Below are 24,426 nucleotides of genomic sequence, written 5' to 3' on the forward strand. Positions count from 1 at the left end.
ATCACAGAATTCAGTGAGCATCCCAGTCTCGAAGAAAGCCCTTTTCCCCGTGTTTTGTACAGAATTTTTTATTTTTAAATACAGAAGTCAAACATCGATAAATTCAACTTCTTTTGGCAGTCTTCACATAATTTTTGGGCATATTTTACTTTAAGAAATATTTTTTCTGGAAATTTATTTTTCAGGTACGCATTATGATCGGTCGTATATCATACTAAGTCTACGGAATCCACAGGTCTGTTGCCGCAAACACCACTCCGGATATGTTGGAACGTTGTGACACGTGTTACGTCCTAAAGTCAAAAGTGTGTGTTGATTTTTTACTCTTGTATTCAAAATGTCGGGATGACCTTTGCAGGATCTGCAGAATTGAAATTACCTTTTTTGAAGCTTCGTTGAACATCAACACAGGCAGTAGTCACGTCGGAAAGTTGGTCAGTTTCTACCAGGCTGGACGGCGCAGCATTCCAGGAGACATTCATCTTCATACAATTTGCCGAGAGAACTAGAAATCTCACCTTCATGAAAACTTGCTGAACGTAGAGAAGAAATGTTCCTTCGAGACAGACGAAGAACTCATTTACCAACTCACCTTGTATTATAATTAATGTTGGAATCGTACTCGCTCTAATGGGTTTTCGCTGCGCTCTGTCATATGGTTGTTGACTTGGCAACGCTGTCTCTGGTGCGGAAGCGACGAACTTGTGTACAATAGCTGATAGAGATTTCTGTGGTTGGAGAGTTCTATTTTCATCATCAAGTATACGTGGCATGGAGAAGTGTTTTACGCAATATTTGTTATTGTCTTGCACGCGGATAGGCACGTTTAAAATTCTGGCACTGGTCATCTGTATCCGAAAGTAGGCAACCGGTCGCCTCTTCGAATCATACCAATGCCAAGTGTCTCCTTCTCGGACTGGTCCACTGACACTTTGCGAAGCTCCCAGCGATATCTTTATATCGCTATAATGGCGAAGAAATGGGCTTGCCCCACGTTACACCTACGTGCAAGGAATGCGAACATATTTCGTGGGACGAAAACATTGGGTTAGAAGAGTTTGAAATTTTTGCAGATAAGTAAACGCTTAATTGCGATCCGTAGGGTCGTTGACCCTTGCGAGATTTCACAGAGGTCTCCGTGCGATTAACCTGCACAGCAATGGATGGGTGTTCAAAAACGTTACCTGCCTTCTTCCCGTTAACCCTTCTGACCTCTCATTTACACGTTTTGTGACGAAGAGCACCAGAAAATACGTGTTTTTGGCACAACATCTTTTTCTTCGCTTTCTAAGAGCAAACTTTAATTGATCTCCTGCTTCCATGTCCACCATTCATTTATTGCAAATGGTTGGTTCTTAAAGCCCAGTGCAAGGGATAGTAAAGATACTTTTTTCTGTGTCCAATCTCAAGACGCGAAGGTAATACAGGGCGTGCGGTTAAAACGCAATAATTTTAACCACGGCAGTTGATGTAGGTAATTGACTAAATTCGTGCTCAGTTTTGCTATTTGGGAAACGGAATAATGGTGGATAGAAGTTCGTTGATGTGTATGGATTTGAGGCTGATATTAACTTTTTATGCTATGAAATGTGTTGTGACAAAGCCAGCAGGACAAAATTATTGTTGGTGAACTTAGTTTGGATGTTGTGTATTGGCAGAATTTTAGAACTTAAAATTCTAAAAATTGATACGTCTCGGAAGTCGGCTGTGCCTCTAGATTTAAATGAAGTAGGCCTAACGAAGAGGGGAAGGGAATATATATCTCGTTTGACCGAGGAGTGTTGGTGGCGAACGTCAGAAACTGCCATATTTACTGGTGCAATCTCATTTTTTGCCTCAGATCTCCTGTAGAGCCTTCCCAGGATGGTAAAAATCTGCATCACTTTGTCAGACGAGATTGACCATAGGTCTCCTCAGTCCCAAAAAAGACGCCCTAACAATGATTACACACTACTACCACCCGAATTTTAGAATATCACAAAATTCAGAGATTGATTTTGTATACAATTCTTCAGGTTTTCAAAGGAGATCTTCATAAACATAGGAAATGTATATATGGTTCTTTTGAACGTTTATGTTTCTTTAACTAACAACATTGATTAGTTATGATACATCGATAGACTAATTTCCACGCACTGGAACACAGCGGAACCGATCAGATAAAAAATCCATCGTTTGCTTGCTCCATCCATCCATCCAGGCTCTCACGGCCATCGCAAGCCTCAGCTATCTGCTTTTGTGTTTTTTTTTCAAAGTGTTAGCGGTGAACGCTCCGCCCTTGGCAACACTTATGATCGTGTTAGTAGATAAGGTCGAAGTTGGTGTGAGGGATTTCAAAGTAGATACCATTCCGAACATAAGAGAAACACGTTGGCAGAGTCGACGGAGTACGAATTTCATAGCTAATGAGATGCACACAAAAATTTTATGACTATTATCTCGAAACATATATTCTTATTCCCCGAAGAATATCGACGTCCGGGCGATTGTCAGGTGCCAGTACGACGTAACTGAACGAGGATCATTTGTTGTTTTCAGTAGGAATATAATTGTCTGTACGGAGAAGAGTGGGCGCTGGTAAAGCTGTTCATAATTCGCTGGCTCTGATTTAGGAAACCTTGCGCCAGCCACGCCCACTCTGTCGGTTAACCGGCAAGGTTGAATGTTTTCAGCATGGAATGTACAGTCGGCTGCGGTCTGCAACAAGAGAAAAAGAGTTTGGGCATGCGCGCATAGTGACAATTGCCTGCCGTTTACAGTGACAGATGAATGTCGATTGTGCGCTGTTTCTAACTTGTTTTTGTTACCCTTTTTTGTGCATGTGTAGTATTTTATCCGAGGAGTAAAGTCCGATGCGCGAACTTGTGGTGATATCTCGGGGGTTGCTGTGCGTATTGATTGGCTCAGACTGAGGGGCCTTGATGTTGTTCCGCCGTGTTTGGGATACCACGACAGACAGCAACAGCAGCAGTACTGCCACTTCTGCTGGGGGGTCCTCCTCTTCGGCTAACATCTTCGCGGTCTGGTACACCAAACTCGCGACCAATGTCAAACGCAACAGGGGCGGCACCTCGTCCCCGAAGTCAGCGCTGAAAAGGGCCCTGGTACGTACCAACAGGTAACGCGAGGCAAATGACTGCTCCAGGTTGTATTGAAACAGCCCCAACAATGGCGTCTTGATGGTATTGTTCGTGAAAAGAACGGTCGTCAGCTGTTAGAAGTTGTAACCGTATTTTTTTTAAAAAAAAATTTCGTGAGTGAAAACTGAAATACATAAAGTACTTTTGCCCTTCGCTGGTGTTCTAGATTTCTTTTTATTAACGAGAGTTATTTATGGTGTAGGCGTATTTAACTATAGGATAATGTCATCGTGTGTGTTTTCTTATGGTGGTTTTTGTGCGACATTTTTATCTATCCAGGTTACGCGGCTTCGTTTGAAATACAGCGGGGAGAGGAATTGGAAAGGATGCGAAGTGGCCGTGGCGTGTTTAAAGATATTATTCCGGCGTTCCTTACAGGAACCGAGGGAAATATAAGTTGTTAAAGAATAAATCTGTTGAGCGTTGCGTAACTGTGTAGGTGTTTAGTCTTGGCAGATAACACAAACTTCGTGTTCAAATTACATATTTATGGAATTTTACATATACTATTAATTGTGAATAAAAATTACAATTGGTTGTCATGTTGAATGTGCCCATGAATGAGGTTTTATCGAAGGTTGCATGCTAGTAGATTTTGCTGATGCGAGAGTCAGTACAGTAGGCAGAACCCCTCTCGGCGTCGGGTTTCGCTCCCCGGGCAGCCATAAGACGTCAGAACCTACCAGTGTTTACAGCTGTCGTGCTTGTAAAACGTGGCGCACGACCTTGCTGAAGGTCGAAGGTTATCTCAACAGTAGACCAAATTTATCTGCAGCCAGAAACGCTTGAGCTGCTCAGTGTACGGCATTGCTTTCCGTGTTTTGAGACAGATGCCTAGTGCTTCCGGAATTCCTTCATTGTTTTTATGCTACAGTTCTACTGCGTTGCGTTCCTGAGAAATTGACAGCACGATAAATCGTGAAAATATGGAACAGACTGTACCTTTTGGCACTTTGCACTGTCCCAGAGAATTTAGCACTCTGAAATATGTTTCCCTTTCTCTGTATCGGTAACGATACTTTGTTATTAAATACTGAAATTTGTGTTGGACAAGATAAACGTAAAAAGCACAAAATGACTGAACTTTTGCATCAAAGGAAATTCGGATGGTTACACATTTTACACGTTTACTTATATCAGTTCTTTACCTACTTTGGTTAGAAAGCAACAGTTGTTTTTCACATTTATAACCAGCCTAACATCACAGAAATTGGCTTGGTTCCTGCCGACTTTATGCAAAGGGTTCCGTGAAAACCGTAGTTCTTTGTGCGATGGCGTGTTTACGTATGACCTCGGATATCTTGAAGTTGGCTGACCTAGCCTTAGAAGTTCACGCGGTTTCCATGTTGATGTTTACGACAGAGTGAGTATGAAGATTTCTGTCTTCTGGGTTCTTGAGCTGTGTAGTCTGGTCGATGTTTACCAACGTTTCAGAGGTCATACTGCCTCCGTCATCAGGGCGATGAGTATGAAGATTTCTGTCTTCTGGGTTCTTGAGCTGTGTAGTCTGGTCGATGTTTACCAACGTTTCAGAGGTCATACTGCCTCCGTCATCAGGGCGATGAGTATGAAGATTTCTGTCTTCTGGGTTGTTGCGCTGTGTAGTCTGGTCGATGTTTACCAACGTTTCAGAGGTCATACTGCCTCCGTCATCAGGGCGATGAGTATGAAGATTTCTGTCTTCTGGGTTGTTGCGCTGTGTAGTCTGGTAGATGTTTACCAACGTTTCAGAGGTCATACTGCCTCCGTCATCAGGGCGATGAGTATGAAGATTTCTGTCTTCTGGGTTGTTGCGCTGTGTAGTCTGGTCGATGTTCACCAACGTTTCAGAGGTCATACTGCCTCCGTCATCAGGGCGATGAGTATGAAGATTTCTGTCTTCTGGGTTGTTGCGCTGTGTAGTCTGGTCGATGTTTACCAACGTTTCAGAGGTCATACTGCCTCCGTCATCAGGGCGATGAGTATGAAGATTTCTGTCTTCTGGGTTGTTGCGCTGTGTTATCTGGTCGATGTTAACCAACGTTCAGAGGTCATACTGCCTCCGTCATCAGGGCGATGAGTATGAAGATTTATGTCTTCTGGGTTGTTGCGCTGTGTAGTCTGGTCGATGTTTACCAACATTTGAGAGGTTTTCGCTGCCACCATCATCAGGGTCGCAGATACTTCCGAGGTATCAAATGGTATTATGCAGATGACGTAGTCTACACGAAGCAAATGGTTTGGTAATGTCAGGTATACTGAGAATGTTTGGTTCCAAGAAAATGCTGCCTAATTTTGACTATGCCCGTGTAAATGACGGTGAAGCCATAAGAGCTGCCTACATCATTTTGGGATAAAAAGAGTAGCTCAAACAAAGTATTTTGCATAAGGGAAGGGGTGTTTTAAACTGAATATGTCGTCTATCAAGAAGGGTGTTTTAGACTAAATTAAAACAAGAAATACGACCCAAGAATGTGATTGACGTAATGAAAGAAGTACCGTAATAGCATTGCGAGCTGAACCTTGTAGAGCTGATGTGCCCAGGTCAAGGGTACTTGACAGAACAGAATGAAACCTTCAAGTTGGATGGGTTAAAAGCCTCCTGCAGGAAAGTGGGACAATTATCTTCGTCAGGGCACAAAAGTAAAAGTTGCGATTCGGTGTCGTGGATCATAGGATGGAAAGTATCGACGTAGTGACCTTCAGTGTTGGGATGATGATTAAGGACGGAAACTGACGTTAAGAGGTGAGTTGCTGCATTATATGTCTCTGTTTTATTCATTTAATCTTAATAAGACAGATCATGCCTAGCTTAATTCACAATCTCATTCTGGGCAGATGTCGGCACTGGGATTTCCTGTTGTCGCTTAGAACGACGAGAATAAGGATGCTGTGAACTATGCGTTAAACGCATCCTGTTTCCTGCATTGTGTTTGCTTACATGCGCTTCGTAGATAATCTGAAATTATTTTGCCAAAAACGAGAAAAGTTTTGCCGATCCCGCATTATTAATGACTAGTTCGAGAATTTCAGATTTTCGTTTTGTCCGTATTACATATCTCATTCCCCCGCTGCAGTGTAAAATCTTCAAAAAGTTTGGTCTTACCCTTTTCTTGTTCAGTTTTAATTTCGTGGTGACTTGTAATCCGCACTGTTTCTTAAACTGATCTTCGAAATACGGAATAAATTCTAATCAGTGCGTAGCACGGAAATGGAGAAAATGTGTCCCTTTCCATGGCCCTATCTCCGGAACTACCTAGAACAGCGGTTTTCAACCTTTTATGCAGGATTTAAAAAAGAATATAATCTGATTGGGTCAATACATGTTCCGTTCACATGTCATGCCTTTTAAAGGCCACCCAGAAAATATGTTGTAATACCGTATATTCGGCGATTTCAACATGACTGCCGCGCGAACTTTAACGGGTGAATGAGCAATATTCCATTACAGTAGCTTACAATAGATTTTATGAAAGTATCACACATTGATACCTTGACAGAGAGGGCTTACAGTCTCATTAGGAGGTAAACATTTGTCGGAATGTTTTGTAAAATTGTTTTTTAGACTTTGTCCATCGTCTGAATTATAAGTCTACAGCGTTTCGAAAGCTAGACCAAAAAGAGAATGCAGTTTTTTTAATTTTATGATCTATACGATGGACAGAGTCCAAAAGAACAGTTTTATACGTTAAATGCTCCATTTTCAGGAGGGTGTGCGTTGATTGTGGTTGTGTCGATCTTGAAACTGCACTACTTTAGATCTCGCAGCAATATACACGTGACTGAGTAAACATGGCGACTGCATGTTAAACTTCTGCTCTTGATACTTCTCCAGATTTGTGGGCCGACTGGGCCAATAGTAGAGCCGATGCGTAAGCACAATTGTGCCAGGATAGAAAAATGTCCGGTGTCTCTGACGAAAATTGAGAAAACCACATTTGATCTGAAACGTTCTTTCGGCCATCCCGCGCTCACGTTGAGACTGTTTTGTCTCTTCATATTTTGTGCATTCAGATTTGCCGGTATTGACTCTGTGCTGATAGTAGTTACATTCTTAAATGTGTTTTCCATGTTACGTAATCTGTTTATAGACTTCAGGAATTCTGTGATTGAATTAGAACTGAAGTGTGGGAATAATTTGGCAACACTCTAATTGCATTTGGAACGCCCAGAAACCTTGTTAAGCTAATTAAAATGTGTTTCATACGTTTCCAGTTTACAAAGGTCTAAATGAAAAGATGCTTTACCTATATTCTTTTTAATCTTCTGCATTGTTTATTTACGAAGCGAAGCGAACAGTGAAGGTATGTAACAGCCACCATAACAGGTGACATCCCAAGACGACGGATGTCCGTTGAGTGGTTGGCGCGAATTGTCACGTGGTAGGGGTTGAAACCAATCATCATTGGTCATATTTCGTTATCAGTGCTGTACACTTTCTGTGACGGTTTTTAACAACTTTATACACCCTCACCACACCACTCGTAGAAGCGAGTTCTGTGCAAGTGATGGTTGAACGTGAAGGGTTTTAAATGGAAGAACAGAGTCTGAAGAACCATGTTCGCACACAAGTTAGGGACTTCATTTTCAAGATGCTTCGCCATTTCAAGCGTAAGCGGACTGGGTTGATTCAGTGTACAGAATTACGTAGTCATACTTCAGAGGCATGTGGTTTTGGACCGAGGACGGTGCAGCGATCTCATAGCGAGGAGAACTGGGAGTGGAATAAGACGATGGTAATAAACAATAATACGAGGGCAGTAGAAATGTTTGGACGATATTATTGTGAACTCTTAGGTTCTCCCGCCGGCGAGTATGAAGATGGCTGGCTGCTGAGTTTTTGCGCCGTGTAGTCTGATTGAACTGTACGTTTCTGAAGTGTTTGCCCTGATGATGGAGACAGCGAACACCTCTGAAACGTCGGTAGAGTTCTACCCATAAGACAGTCATCTCGTATTTGTATCTGCCTCATGCTGTCAGCCCTGTGTCTCTTTGTGTTGTATACATATACGTTGCTGGTCTTGGGCCGGTATCGGCAAACATTACCACGAACCAAAGCGGACATTTGACGCAGATTACAAGTGTGTAGGTATAAATGAAGGAAATTACGTCCAGTAATGTTGTAACGACGCTATTAAACCGATAAAAGATCCATTAGACCCATAAAGTATCGATATTACACTGCAAGATATGGTAGAACCTAGGAGCACAACTGGTTGTTGTTCTGCCATGAGAAGCAGAAATGTCGTTCTCGGCAGTTTAAAAATCAGTTTGTTGCTGTTCTAGCAATTACGTAATGGTGTGTTTGTTTTCTTTTCCTGATAAAATGTAGTAAAACGGGAAAATATTGCAACAGTATAATTTTTGTTGTCGCCGTCCACAGTTTTAAATTGGCTTCTGATATACATTGTCCCAAAGATGCAGTGGGAAATACAGTCTTGTAATACCGCATATATCGAACAGGATATATCATGTACACGAGGAAGCATTTTGGCCAGTTCTAATAGAGATGAGATGGGGTGGAATTGTTTCTTTTTCTCATATTTCAATAGGTTAATTATCACTTCTTCCAAGCTTCCATATTCTTTCATGTATTGTGTCAAATCTTCGTCGGTCTGTTTATTTATAATAGGATTGCAACTGCACTCAGGCGTAACTGATGATATTGTTTATTGTGATGACGATGGTGGTGTCAAATGATCGAGGGGGCGTAGGGGTTGAATGAAAATTGTAATCTGTGAGGGGGTGGTTAGGTCATGTGAAGTTCAGAAATGCCGCGGAAGGCAAGCGAAGAGGCAATTCATCATTCAGTGTTTGTAGTACCTGTGATTCATTGCAATATAAACATCAGTTGGGTTTGGGTGAATTTCTTTGCGATCAACACATATATCTTCAGCACTGACATTGTTGTTTTGTTTATTACAGCTTCCAGTGGCGGACCCTTTCCTGGAGAAGGTCAGCATCTCCGATCTTGGTGAGTTACGTTATCATATCACTAATGAGAAGAATGGTTAACAAACAAATGGCAGGGTATGACGATTTGTGATATTTAAGTACGTCATGTTTTGTATTTATCACAAAATTGCCTTACTCTTGGATTTGAACTTTGGAATTTACCCGGAATACTTGGTCGTATAGGCTGCTCTGGTTAGTTCTGGGTCAGATTGCTACTGTTTCTTCCCAACATCCCTTCCAATTAAACTACAGGATATTCCAAAAAATATGCACAATTAGGAGTATTAATTAACCTTGCTGTCGATCTATGTGTTGTGTTTCCGGAAGACATCGACGCTGGTCAATGTCATTGTGATTTTGTGGGAAAACCGTTGGACAAACTCCTATGTTTAAATATTGTAGCTAGGTTTGTGGATATGGACCTTAAATATATCTACAATTTATTCATGAATATTGTGTGTATCAGGATCTGTACCTGCCCGTACCAGCTTTCTGCCCTAAACACCACGGTTCATTTCTTGGAATTTGTGATTCAGGGGGGCGGAAAACAGTTACGTCGAGCTGCAAGAGGGTGGCGTACTCTGCTGGGTTTGTTTTCATCGCCTCTGTCAGTGGCGTTGCCAAGTAACGGCAATCATTTGTTTTTGGCAGTGATGGGGTTTATTTTTGCACAGCCGTCAAGCAGTCAGGATGGTAGGTGTGTGTCGCTAAATTTAGCGTTGGCTGCTGCTCGAACGGAGCGCCGCTCACGGCCTGTGTCCGCTGCCGGGACCACTGCAGTCATTGTTGAGCGTATTGTTGTTGTGTGTGTGTGTTGACTATGACGTCACGATGCTGCGGCTGCACTACTATTCGAATGTTGTGAGGCTTCGTCTTCAGTCCATCGATGAAGACGACGAGGTGTATAGCTTGGATCAGATCAAGGAGTTTGAGGATGTGAGTCGTGCTTGGAAGGAGGCCTTGGCAGAGCATCTCTTGCAAGGTATCGCGAGACTGTCTCATTGGACAGCTGTCGAGCCACCTAGTGGCCTTCTGTTAAGCAGAGGAGTTTGTTGTTGGTTGTAATCTCGTGGAAGTACTCGAGATGTCAGACGAAGTTGTTCGCCAAGTGACTGTTTAGCGGTCTCGCGTATCGTGACCACGTCCATTGAACGGCTACGCTGTTTCTTATGGCAACACTGCCACGTGGGCAGATTAGTCGCTCTATGGGAATTAGGCTGTCGGCAGATTCGAATCCCAGGATCTGTTACTGAGTTAGAACCAGGTCTGGAATTGGAAAATGCTTATGTGGTCAATAGTTGTTAAGGAATTCCGCTGTTAAACAGACGCGTTATCGAAACACGCGTGCGTTCTGCGTTCTGCGTTCGGGAAAGAATGCATCAGAACGAAGGAGTGGTAGGAAAAACAAACACTTGACGTTTTGGTGGGCTAGGATGCACATGGTTTCTGTTTCGTCCACTTAAACGGAACTCGCCGGGCGAGTTCGCGCTCGGGGACGTCGTGTTTGTAGTTGCCTTGTGATTTATTGGTTTAGGTCATAATACAGTTTGAACAGTAAAGATTAGCGTCGAATGTGATGGAAAGATTACCATGTATTGTGAACAAGATTTTGGCTAAAGGTGATAGTTGCCCATGTGACGTATCTTGCATTTGGCAGGAAGACTGAGGAAAACCACGAACCCTACTCCAAGTAACACAACATATATTCGGGCTTTCGTGTGTAAGTCTGAATTGTTACTGCTTTGTATAGCGCGGTGATTCTGACCTGGCGGTGGCCTGGAATTCCATTTGAGCCAAGCGGTTTCGAAAACCAGGTCAAATCTATTATTGGCGGTAGCCCCAAGAAAAAATGTTTAGGGCCATTTTTGGGACAAAGTGACGCCATTTTTCTTACCGTCCGTAGTAAATATTCCATCCTGACACTGGGCACTGAGTATTTACATCTGGTGTCGACTGTGGACCAGACGAGTAGAATTTGCTGTCACCCTCCAACTCATGGACCCCCGCTAATTCTTATTTTGTGTGTAAATTTTTAGGGGTAGAATCCGGCCATTTGTTTTAGAGCTCTCCACATATTCACCTCTTACTTCAGGACTTCAGGGACGACCTAGAAAGAAAAATTGAGGTGCGAACCTGTACCCAAGGGCCGAGATGAATACGACCTCTAAGCTGCTTGTATCCCGTGATCACAGATTCATATTTGTGTTTTATCATAGGCCTCTTACGTCACAGAACTGTAGCTGACCTTTTCACAGAACTGCGAAATGGCAGACTCTGTATTGTTAACCAAATCAGAATTTATTGATTGGTGTATAATTTAATAATGGCGATGCATCATTTTCTACAGAAGTTATTTTTTATGGAGTTAATATAACCTGTTAACAGCGTTATGTAGCCTGGAATGAGATGAGAGGATGGTTATGAACGGTGAGTCTAAAGAGTTGGTTGATTAAGGGCACGTCTGCATTTTCTATAGGAAGTCAGATCAAAACCGTGAAGTTTCATGTTGATTTTGGTGGTTCCTGCTGGTTATATTTTCTCTCCACTATATTGCAAAGACTGGATTGTTTGTCACAAATAATAGAGTGCTCCATTGTAGTTGAGGTTGGCATGTGGGCAGGAGAGGCGTATTTCATGTCTTGCCTTTTACGCCCACATGTATGAAAATTTAGTAGGAAATGACGGTGGTTTGTTTGATACAATTCCAGAGTTTGTCTGGGAAAAATGAATAAGGAAAGTTGTTGGTGAAGTTGCGCAGGGCAGGTCTTATCAGATTTCTCCCATTTATAATGCTGATCAAACCATGTTTCTTTCGACGTTATTGACTACTTGGTTGTTGTCATTCTCATACTGAGCGCCTTGTACATGAACAACACGCTCGTTTTCAAGTCTGCCAGATGGCTGACATTTTAATGGCGGAGTCTACCTTGAGAATGTGTGGACCGTGTCTGGTTTCGAACTAGGCACAGACAGATACCAGATTGGCCAAGCAGTGCCATGCCTGTCAGGATTGACTTATATATATTACATCAATGTGCGTTTATCCGTCTTCTAAGAGAAGGCTTGTAGAGCGGACTGGTGAGGATTGAATTGGTCACTTCTAAAGGGTTCTGAAGGTGGCGTATTGTGATTACTTTTACTGGATCTCTTTGTTAGCCCACTGATTGGTATTCAGAAAATAACACAGTGTTTCGGCCCAGTGACTGATGTTTGCTCCTTCTAACGAATCAAACTGAAGAAAAGTCTCATACACATTACAGTATATTGAAATGTGGACATCTAATACAGGAAAAAGCTGTATAGCATGGTTAAGATGTGAGAATATCATGAAGTATTGGAACACTTGGCCATTGTCTGTTTTTAAATATTTCAGAACTCATCAGAACGGATAAGAGGGAATAGTGACATCATTGGATAGTGGCCAAGATTCGAACCAAGTATCTCCAAAATACAAGCCAGATATATAGAAACTGCTGATTAACAGTTTGTCTTCCAAAATCTTGTTGGATATTTCCAACACGATCACCAAGATATTGGAGATCTGATTTTTTGTGAATCATTTTCCATTTTTATCAAACCACTGAGAACTTAAAGAATAAGACAGGCATAAAATGTCCTATTCTTTTTCATAAGATTTTGGTATATGCCACTTGGTTAATACATCAAACAGGCATCTTTTTGAGATAATGTAACAGTGCATGTAAAATGACAGAAACAAGCCTGTTTTGCGCTCTGTTTCAGAAGACGTCCCTTGCACTGAAATGTAAAATGACCTGATCCTTGTTTCTTAACCCCATACTAACGTTATGGAGCAGAAGCAGTCGTTGCTTGGCTAGTCGAGTTAAGCCATGCGGCTAGCCTGTATGGAAGTCGAAGGTTTATTACTGCGTTAACAAGTGCCTGCCACTGTTTTATATGGTGACCCAGATTAAATCCAATCCGCTTCCTCTGATCCCATTTCCTGAAGATCCATTTTAATATTGTATTACCACCTATGCCAGTGCCTTTCATTCAGACTTCCCAACGAACATTTTTATGCATTTTATCTCCCCTACATGTGCTACGTGGCCCATCCATATCATTTTCCTTCTTTTGGTCTTTCTACTTATATATGGTGAAGAGTACAAAGATGGCTTTGTGTCGATTAACAGTGCTTTCTCAACTCCTTACATTTTGTGATACAGAGAATGGGGATGATCAAGAAGGAGGATGTGGAAAAAGCAGTTGAGGCATTGTCCCTTTGTACAGCTGTGCAAAGTGATACATTTTCCTACACAGTTCTTGTAAAATTAGTTGTTTATCTGGTGTGACTGATATATTCTTTTAGTAATTGTGTTTGATTATCCAGTCAGTCATGTCCAAAATGTAACTCTTCCTCGACAGATTTTTTCTCATCTAATTCCTTCGTTGGTGTATTTGATTCTAAGTGTTTTTAAAATTTGGTTTGCACACTGTTGCAGTGGAAGATGAGAGCCAGATCTTTGTCAAGTTCTTCAAGTTCCACAAGTGCTATGACTTGATCCCTACCAGTGCCAAGCTCGTCGTGTTTGATACACAGCTGCTGGTTAAGAAGGCATTCTTTGCCCTTGTCTACAATGGTACGTGTGTGGAAATTTTATAAAAATGTTTCATGTCGCAAGCATTTTATCTGCGGTATGGGATCTGTTACTGTGTGAAGCAGAAGTTCTAGATTTGTCAGTTTGACCACATTCTTTTCTCAGGTATCATAAAAATAACCCTTCATGGAATAAATAATGATTTATTAAATCAGTGTCTTAAGTACGTCAGATTTAAGTTTGCAGTGTCCAGATCATGCTTAAAACAAAATATTGCGCACAAACCTAATTTACTCATAAACTGTGAATTTTTTTCAAGCCTGATTCTAAAAATGGAATTGGTTCTTTTACATACATTTGTTTTAATGGGTAAATTTACCACTCTAATGCTTCACTGACTTAATAAGATATCCAGTATAGATATTTAATATATATATATAAAGCTTTCTTCTCTTGTAAAAGTTGCCAACCATTAACTGTTATGAGGATAACAAACAGCTTGCAGAATTTCTGTGATTATACTGATGGAAGTGCTAGATCTTCAAAGCAGTCTAAAATACTATGTTGAATACGTGAATCCATAGTGATTAAAAAGGTTATACAAAGCTAGGAAAGTCAAAATGGCAGAATTTTGTGTGTGTGTGTGTTTGTAGCACTGTTGAAAGCAACAGATATGAAGAAAATTTGCAGTAAAATATTCAGCCCACTAGTTTCTCAAAATGTTGTATTTAATCCAGTTAGTTTATATTGAATGACTTCTATTTAAAAATGCGTGTAGGTATGTTTGGGATTGTTTGTGAAAGTCCCTAACGTAAATGCTCTACATGTTTTATCCACTAGTGAACTTCTACACTGAAGGTGTGCTTGGCACCTAATTTGAGATTTGTGCCATTTCAAGATCCTTAAATGAACTTTCGTAACTTCTTTTTGGCCGCAGAATGTGACAGAGATTAACTTCATTTATTAGGGCTTGGGGTGAAGAATTAAATTTACCTTATTGCCTCCGAATGGCGATAGGTAGAATATATAATGAAGAATTGACTAGTCAAACCTGTTTCCGCTCAAAATAGAATTGTAGAAAACCACAGTATTTGATTTTATGAAACCACTTCATTACCATACACACATGTACTATACAAGAAATTTGACTTTCTTTTTGTAAGGAGCAAGATTTTTCAGATCCAGCATGATGGTGATGTGAAATATATTTTTATTTTCTGTTTGATGAAAATAACTAATAAAACTCGTAGATGAGAAGGAATGGATTACTGAGTGATATCATCGAAGGCCAAATTGAAGGAAAGCGAGGACTTGGAAGAAGACTGATACAGCTAACCGACGATCTTAAACAAGGAAAGAAGATGAAGTTTCAGAAGTTAAAACGAGAAGCTGAGAATAGGGAAAACTGGAGAGCTCTTTTTGGGCAGAACAATGGACCTGTCGTCAGACAGAACACTAAATTATAATAATAATAATAATAATAATAATAATAGGTTGGCATATATATTTTTTTTTTACAAAAAACAAACATTTTGTGTTAATCTTCTTTTGTGCGTGTGAATATACACATGACCTATTGTACATGAAAACCACCACCCTGTTGAAGGCATAAACCCTCAAGGCTGTGAGTGCCGAGTTTCTTTTTTAAAAAAATGAATAAATTGTGTTCCTTCCCTAAAAATGTGTAGGGAAAGGAGAAAGCTGTTGAGAGAAAATATAATTTAGAAGCATGTGATTTTGCAGGTGTGAGGGCAGCACCTCTGTGGGACTCTAAGCGGCAGCAGTTTGTTGGGATGCTGACAATCACAGATTTCATCAAGATCCTGCAGATGTACTACACATCCCCCTCTGTCACAATGGAGGAGCTGGAGGAACACAAGCTAGATACTTGGCGCAGTGAGTTCTGGTCTCCTGAATTTTGTATAGGGTTATGGGTATAAGTGAAAGATATTACTTCAGATACTTACCTTTGAAAGGGTCTCGTATCAGATCACTTATATATGTTCAAAGGAGTGTGGTAACTGTGTTGAAAGCACTTTGAAAATTAGTACAGAAATATTCCCAGACAAGGCACACCATTTAAAGGTAGGTCATGAATGTTTTGAAGGTAACAACACTAACTAAAATTGAATCACTGTTTATTAAATTGTCAGATAATGTATTTTTGTCTTATTATTACATAATGCCATTTTAAGAGCCACATTTATCGAGATCCTTAAGATGTGGTTGTATTAAAATTTAATTGTGACTTTACAGTCGACAGAGTATTATTAAATGAAATTATGAATAAAAGACATACAGAAAAGATTAAATTCATGTGAAGAAACAAACATTTATTTCCTCGCGTGTGATTTACACTGGAAGACTTTCTATTTTAAGTTGTGGCTTTGTGATAGAAGTGTTCGGTACATATGTTTTGGACTATTATGAATGAATTATTAAGTTAACGGCAAGTCTCCATATCAGGTATTCTAAAAATAATAGTATCATGGCTGCCATGCTGTTATTGAATAGACTTTATTGTTGACAGATGTGCTGAAGAATCAGGTGATGCCTCTTGTTAGCATCTCACCCGACGCATCATTGTTTGATGCAATCCGAACACTGATACACAACCGCATTCATCGGCTGCCCGTCATCGACCATAAAACAGGGAATGTATTGTACATACTCACACACAAACGTATCCTGCGTTTCCTCTTCCTATATGTAAGTACAGCCAGTGTCTTGTAAACTGTTGGGAACGTGTTATGAACATGATTATTTATTAAAAACTTTCTCCTGCCTCCAAATTTTATTTCGTCTTGTAGAATCTTTGAAGGACCCTAACAAATCAGATTTTTCTGTCATTATTGCAAATAAGATCAGTAGTATTACTTAATATTTTAATGGCGTCTTCTTCCAGTGTGGAAAGAAGTTTGATGGTGTTTGAAAACAAAATTATGAGGAGAGTACTTGAACTTGAAAGATATGTAAAAGAAGAATAAAGAAAATTTCACATTGAGAAATTGATGGATTTTGTTTACCTAGTGTTATGTGAATGATTTTAAGCCAGAAGTATAGAAAAAAATCATTATTGCAAAACTTCTAAGTGCAAGTCTTCTTGCATATAACCAGTGTTGCACTTTGCAGATCAGTGACCTGCCAAAGCCAAGTTACATGAACAAAACACTGAGTGAGTTGAAGATTGGTTCATACGATAACATAGAGACGGCCAACGAGGATACGAGCATCATTCTAGCGCTGAAGAAATTTGTGGAGAGGAGGGTGTCCGCGTTGCCCATCATTGACCCAGAGGGACGACTTGTTGACATTTATGCGAAGTTTGATGTCATTGTGAGTGTTTATCATTCATTTCCAATACGAGAACAAAAACTGTCCTTAAAAATTGGAATATTTTATTCACTCTCTATTGCTGTTGTCAGGTTAATGGAATCTTGAGATATGAGCTTCTCACTGTGGTGAAAATAGGCAGTGACATTCTGGTTTGTGATGCTGTGTTGTCTTTTCTTCTTCTTTATTACGCCGTTTCCTTTACAGGAAGTTGGCGACATAGTATGAACAGGATCCTTCCATCCTTTTCTTGGACTGGGACCTGTTGTAGTCTTTTAAGTGGTTACTATTATTTTGAAGGAACATTTCACTTTCGTCTTCAACCCTGAGATGTTGGTAATGATCTAAAAGACTACATGGCTTTTCTGCATTTGTTACTTGCAGGGGGTTGCAAAACTAGGGAAATGTGAATATGGAATAGAGAGAATAATTAAGAAAGGAGAGAAGCCTGTGTGACATATTTTAACAAAGTATAGAGTGAAATGATTTGAATATAAGAAATGAAGTGCAGTTGTTAAAAGATTGATGAGAAAAACAGACTGAATAGAACATATTGTTTATCGCTACCAGAATGATGCGTGTATAGTAATGATGAAAGAATGTAAGAAAACAGAGAAGCATCAAGTGAAAATAAGTAGGCCGGTACCTAATGATGACTGTTTCAGTTTCATCAGAATCTAGGGATTGGTCAGAGGCGCACAGTATGTGAATTAGCAGCAAGTAAATAATGGAAATGTAGATCAGATCACATAAGACTTACTGATATCACTAAAACAATCTGAAAATAAGAAACACCTGTATGGAATAAATATTGAAATGATAAAAGAAACCCATCTTCCACTATTGAGTACACAAGTAAATTAAATTTGTGCTTTTATATGCATCCAGGTATTGAACTTTAATGAATTAATTTCCTGAACTGTCACTAGATATAGACTGAGGGATCATAATGAAGGTATTGGAGAAAAACTGGGAATAAGGTATCAGTATGACTTTCAAAAGAACTGCATGCCTGTAAACCAAGTTTGAAGTTGTCTTATTGTAAGCCAAATGGAAGAAAATGCCAGGGACATTTAGGAAATATGGAAGGAAAAGTTATAATCTTTGTAACTGGAACATGTCAAGAGCTTAATCTCTGATTTTGATGATACTCACTGAAGTAAGTTCAGGAATTAATTAGTCATGCCTTGTAATATGAGGAGGAAATCTTGGAATGATGAAACTGCATTTGTTGTAAACATTTTACAGAGTAGTGGATTTATAGGCCTGTCTGTCATTATTGTAATACATTACATTGCAGAACTTAGCTGCGGAGAAAACGTACAACAACCTAGACGTATCGCTTAAGAAAGCCAACGAGCATCGCAACGAATGGTTTGAGGGTGTGCACAAATGCAAATTAGAAGAGACGCTGCAAACCATTATGGAGAGGATTGTGCGGGCAGAGGTATGTTTCAATACTAAACCACACAGTGATGCAAGTTTGTGCTGTTTGTCTAGAACAGTTGTCGTGTATTCATGCAGGTTCATTATCTTCTCAATCCAAGAAATTTTTGATTGAATTCGTTGTAGCAATCTACGAAACGTTTCTGTGTTGTTTTCAGTACTTAAAAATTTGTATTTGGTAGATGCCACGTTTGAATCTCCACCTGGATACTGGTTATCTTATCTGTGAGGTTCTTTGTACTTTTTCTTGAATTCTCCAGGCAAATGTTTGGACAGTGCTTAATCAAATCACTTTGTTCCACATACTTACCAGTTACAGTCAATGTAGTGACTTATACACACGAATGAGCACAGTACAATAAGCAGAGAAACAACTCTTTCTTCCAAATGCATACTGATCATTAGGGTTCAGATTTTCATGACATGTCATATTTTTATTGGGGCTTCTATTTTCATTCTAAACTGAAATTAAAGACTAACTGGGTTATCCTAATCACAATTATGCTGTATTTTGCATATACAGGTAGCCCTCGATTTACGCCGGGGATGCATTCCTGGACGAACCGGCGTAAACAGAATCGGCATAAATTGAAACTCTTCTATAATGTAAATCAATGGGAAGTCAATGACATGCGTTCCCAGCACCCAAACATTGACGAGTAATGTAATGGCATTACATTTAAAGCTCTAAAATAACGTAAATAAAATAAAGGGAATTTAAAAAAATATATTTTATACACTTACAATCAGCAATTCGTTGGTCCCTGTGATTGACTGTGATTCTGTGCGTACTTACTGTGAAAGGTGAACATAATTTCCTTGGCGTGGTGGTGGGGCTTGAGTACCTCAGTGGCGGTAGCGTAGCTACTGGTAGGGCCTCCCTAGGGGGAGAGGTCAGACTAAGACAGGTACCCTGGTCCTCCAGGTTGGGGGTTGGTCGCAAGGCTAACAACCTTGCACAGTAAAAAGGAAGATGTTTTGAAACCTCGATTAAAGCGGACGGACGGACCTAACAGAGGACCGAATGGAAGAGGAGAATTGAGGAATGCGGACCGGAGAGCCATAGAAGAAGAAGAAAAAGAAGAATAATCTTTTTTGAATGTTTTATTATGTTGTAGGTAATGTAATGGCATTGGGTTTCTTCCCATTAAGTAATCCTATAGTTACAATCTCTGAATACTGTTGGCAGGTGCACAGATTGGTTGTGGTTGATGAAGAGGATAAGGTGATTGGCATCATCTCATTGTCAGACCTGCTGCTATATCTCGTGCTGAGGCCCTGTGGTAAGTAACACACGGTTATACAGAATACTGATACAGAAAAGTGCTATGAGCATATTCAAATCCAATTCGTCAAGAATACATACTTTAAGGTACATTTCTTTTCTGGGTGTGGAATGATACTGCATCTATTTTCCATAGTGGGAATTATACACAGATATAGATTACTAAATTATACAATTAGTTATAGTTCTTGCTAGCCTCACAATACAGATTTAAATATTTGAAAGAGACAAGCAACTTAATTTCTTGTTTCCACATAGTGAATAAACAAGCTTAATATGACCAAAAGAGTGAAAAATGTATCTTTACAGAGTACATATGGGAACTCATTATCCTTAAATCAAATGATTTTGTCATATGTAATATGACATGTCACTATTTATTGATAATGGAACTTTTATTAAGCAATCTGTTGTTTGGTACCTTGATATCCATGTTTGTCACTTTTTACCATTGATCATATGAACTGAAAATATTTTTTATTTCTGTTTAAATCAGTTTTCCTCATAAAATGTCAAGATCCAATCGGTAAGATCACCGCTAATACTGCATTGGAGATTAGCAGATGTTCCTTCTGTACAGAGCATTCAGCTTTCCCATTTAAACTAGTTCTTAGCAGATAGGTTTGGCAACAGAAGAGAACTGTAGAACCATAAGTAAGCTAAAGAATGTCAAAATCAGTCCACTTTACACCAAAACCTCCATAAATGATAATTCAGGGAACCCATTGTTTTTTAGTTTATTTCTGAGTTGTTTATGTATGGAGGTTGTTACCAGGACTGTGGAGTCGGAAGCAATTTTAGGTGGAGCCGGAGTCTGTAAATAATGTACTGACTCCGACCTCGATATAAAATCTTAAGAACACTTTTGCTACCGTGTAGGCCGCCGGCAGCCTACCGCTTAGGAAGATTCAACGACGTGTTGAGCCATATGGTGTGGGAATAATGCTTTGTAACTTTGGCTCCAGTACCTTGTGAATACAAACTGTCTTCAAATCAAACGATTTCTGCAATAAACATTATACATATATTTAAACATATGTTACAAGTCTAAAAAGTAGCCTGATGATTAACGTGGTGATGATGAAACCTCTTGTGGTACCATTTACCGTTTTAGTGGGTTTACCATTATTAATACATATTGAGCTTTGAGGTTTTAGTACTGACTCCGCAGCCCTGGTTGTCACAGAGAAGTTTATCAAACACAGATTTAATTGCATCTGTTGACTTATTGGAACTGTAATGAATAGGACATCCAGTTAATAGATCAGATTGTTAATCGCCAATTAATTTTTCCACTGATTAATCTGTTAACATGCACAGCATACTGTTATTCATGTTCACACATTCCTATGCAGATCATACCATAAAGTACACATTATACTGAGTTTCTGATTTCAGTGTTATCTTGGTATCTACAACTCTATAACACCTACACTGAAACCATTCTATAACAATTTACTTTGACCTTCATATTACAAATTGCATGTTTAATATTTTTAGATGTGTGGTTAGCACATTTGATTTGTATTCTGGAGATCCCAGGTTAAGATGTCAGCATGTAGACTGGCAATCGTGATTCAGATTTTCATGATTTTCCTAAGTACTGCCAGGTAAATACTGGTTAGTACTTGAAAGTAGTCCACAAGTGTTTACTTCCGTATCTTTCCAGTTTATTAAACATCATATAATTTGATGGTATGCAATCCTAGCTACTTACATCATCATTCTTCTTCTTCTTTTTCTTCTATGGCTCTCCATGGCCTCCTCAATTCTCCTCTTCCATTCGGTCCTCTGAGGCTTTGATTGAGGTTTAAACATCATAAATAAGTGAATAGTTTTTGTTAATTGGTTTATGATGAATAGTTATTTGATTAAAATGTAGGTTAATGCCTCTAATTTTACAAGCCTAAATAAACATGAATTATGATTTCTGGTTTTGTATTTGTGAACTGCACTGCATAGAAATATTTTAAATTTGGTTATCTTTTAGTTGAACTAATAGCTGTATTGGTATGTGTTTCAGGTGAGGACAGTACTGGTGGTGAAGGAGTGGGTAGTTCCTTGCGCCAACAAGATGCAAGCCTCCATCATCAGGCATCATCAGACACAACTACAACAATACCTGAAGAGGATGCTGGCACTCTCAGTGAAGGTGATAGTGGCCCACCATCTCCTATACCTGCTACTACACAGCTTGACAGTGGTGGTCCAGCCTGGCGCGAAGTAACGGTGTCAGGTGGCGAGTGAGGCGCTCCTTTGACTCACCTGATCACTCAACAATGGCATCACCAGGGATTTTACAAGTCCCATCTTAGATGTTACATTCTGTATCATAATCTTCATCCTAGCTGCCTTTGACACCTGAATGGGGTGAGGAGTTGGTCTCCCAGAAAGTTTACTAGGTTGTATTTCCCTCAGTACAGAGGGGAATGTACACGCAGAAACCAGTGTGTCATTGCTACTGACAAGAACAAGTTTGGAGTGAAGGATTATGGGAGGTGGAACTGTGAATTTTAATTGTGACGGATGAGATAGTTGAATGCAGGAATATCTTCATGTTAGTAAGGTTACGAGGGACCAGATGGAGGCAGAGTGTAAAGGGTGAGTGTGTCTGCATGCCATCTGGGTCTGCTCAGTTTTGACTGACATAAATGAAGAAATATTGTACATGTTAACTGCTACAGCAAAAGGTCTAAACTTATGTTTTATATCATAGTTGGATCATTTCTTAAGAAGGAGGGGTGCAGAAGTAATAATTTTGATGGTAACTTTCTTGTCCATGTGTTTTCTTTTGTCTTAAAGAGCATGCAGGTTTATTATTAAAATAGCAGCAGAGCTGGTGACACCTACAACTATTATTTTTAACTTTTCTATTATGACTTGAGCAATACAGTTGCCCTCTTTGATCTGTTTCCATAAAAAGTTTGTGTTGCTAAAGAGGTCTAAGGAAATAGAGGCACCCCTCCCTGATTTTTTTAAATTCTGCAGGTGGAACATTAAGTTCAGACCAGTGCAGATTTCAGAAATATAAATAAACAAAGAAATAAGACAGATATTGTTGCATAACTAAAATCCTTTTCAAGTCTCCTTCCTGAAATAACTCACATCTTCTCACCACAACAATATAGTGCACAAAATTAATACAGTCTCAAATTTTCCACAGACTGAACATCCAGGGTTCAATCCCCCAGCACGAGCAAAGGGTATAGCATGTCCGGGCATAATGCTGGCCACTCATACCCATCTACTACTGAAGTCAAAAATGAGTAGGAGCTATAACTGCAAGGTTTGCTGCCATTTGGCCTTGACCTTGCAGAGTTGGAGACCCTTGGGATTATACCATTTCAGGTTAGATTACCCAGGTCTTGTGAACACCAAGACTCTCCCCAAGAAGCTCAGTCACCTCTGGAACTGCACCCCTTTGAGGTTTCTCAAAGGGGTGTCCCCCCACATTTTCCCCTAACTGGGCCTCGCCTTGTCTCGCCTAACATTGCCTGGCTTTGCCTCGACTTGCCTCGCCTTGCTTCGAATTGCCTCGCCTTACCTCACCTTACCTGGCCAAGCCTCACATTGCCTAGCATTGCCTCGTTTGCCTGGCCTTGCCTAGCCTCGAATGGCATTGCCGGGCCTTGCTAAGATATGCCTTGAAATCACGTGTCCCAAGTCTTAAGAAGTCACTTGTCCCAAGTCGTGACAAATCACTTGTCCCAAGTCTTGAGAAGTCACCTGTCAAAAGTCTTGAGAAGTCACCTGTCCCAAGTCTTGAGAAGTTCTTGTCCCAAGTCTTGAGAAGTCACTTGTCCCAAGTCTTCAGAAGTCACCTATCCCAAGTATTGAGAAGTCACCTTTCCCAAGTCTTGAGAAGTCACATGTCACAAGACTTGAGAAGTCACTTGTCCCAAGTCTTGAGAAGTCACTTGTCACAAATCTTGAGAAGTCACTTGTCCCAAGTCTTGAGAAGTCACCTGTCCCAAGTCTTGAGAAGTCACCTGTCCGAAGTCTAGAAAGTCACTTGTCCCAAGTCTTGAGAAGTCACCTGTTCCAATTCTTGAAAGTCACTTGTCCCAAGTATTGAGAAGTTCTTGTCCCAAGTCTTGAGAAGTTTTTGTCCGAAGTCTTGAGAAGTCACGTGTCCCAAGTCTTGAGGAGTCTCTTGTCCCAAGTGTTGAGAAGTCACCTGTCCCAAGTCTTGAGAAGTCACTTATCCCAAGTCTTGAGAAGTCAATTGTCCCAAGTCTTCAGAAGTCACCTGTCCCAAGTTTTGAGATGTTACTTGTCCCAAGTCTTGAGAAGTCAGTTGTCCCAAGTCTTGAGAGGTCACCTGTCCCAAGTTTTGAGAAGTTACTTGTCCCAAGTCTTGAGAAGTCACTTGTCCCAAGTCTTGAGAAGTCAGTTGTCCCAAGTCTTGAGAAGTCATTTGTGCCAAGTCTTGAAAGTCACTTGTCTCAAGTCTTGAGAAGTCACCTGTCCCAAGTCCTGAAAGTCACTTGTCCCAAGACTTGAGAAGTCACATGTCCCAAGACTTGAGAAGTCACTTGTCCCAAGTATTGAGAAGTTCTTGTCCCAAGTCTTGAGAAGTTCTTGTCCCAAGTCTTGAGAAGTTTTTGTCCCAAGTCTTGAGAAGTCACGTGTCCCAAGTCTTGAGGAGTCTCTTGTCCCAAGTCTTGAGAAGTCACCTGTCCCAAGTCTTGAGAAGTCAATTGTCCCAAGTCTTGAGAAGTCACCTGTCCCA

General features: G+C 40.2%; 1 protein-coding gene across 1 annotated transcript in view; it reads left to right on the forward strand.

The window, feature by feature from the left end:
- LOC110831051 (SNF4/AMP-activated protein kinase gamma subunit) overlaps positions 1 to 22,747 on the forward strand; it is a 122,815-nt gene extending 100,068 nt beyond the window's left edge. The window contains exons 7-14 of the mRNA XM_022066647.2: positions 9,045 to 9,093; positions 13,535 to 13,672; positions 15,374 to 15,526; positions 16,161 to 16,339; positions 16,763 to 16,966; positions 18,264 to 18,410; positions 19,599 to 19,692; positions 21,718 to 22,747. Coding sequence (XP_021922339.2) covers positions 9,045 to 9,093; positions 13,535 to 13,672; positions 15,374 to 15,526; positions 16,161 to 16,339; positions 16,763 to 16,966; positions 18,264 to 18,410; positions 19,599 to 19,692; positions 21,718 to 21,941 — 1,188 coding nt within the window. The 3' untranslated portion in view covers positions 21,942 to 22,747. The remainder of the gene's footprint in view (positions 1 to 9,044; positions 9,094 to 13,534; positions 13,673 to 15,373; positions 15,527 to 16,160; positions 16,340 to 16,762; positions 16,967 to 18,263; positions 18,411 to 19,598; positions 19,693 to 21,717) is intronic.
- The last annotated feature ends 1,679 nt before the right edge of the window (positions 22,748 to 24,426 follow it).

This window comes from Zootermopsis nevadensis, unplaced genomic scaffold (assembly GCF_977971745.1).
Source record: "Zootermopsis nevadensis isolate Lab colony 2312 unplaced genomic scaffold, Znev_1.0 Znev_ptg000061l, whole genome shotgun sequence".
Lineage (NCBI taxonomy): Eukaryota > Metazoa > Arthropoda > Insecta > Blattodea > Termopsidae > Zootermopsis > Zootermopsis nevadensis.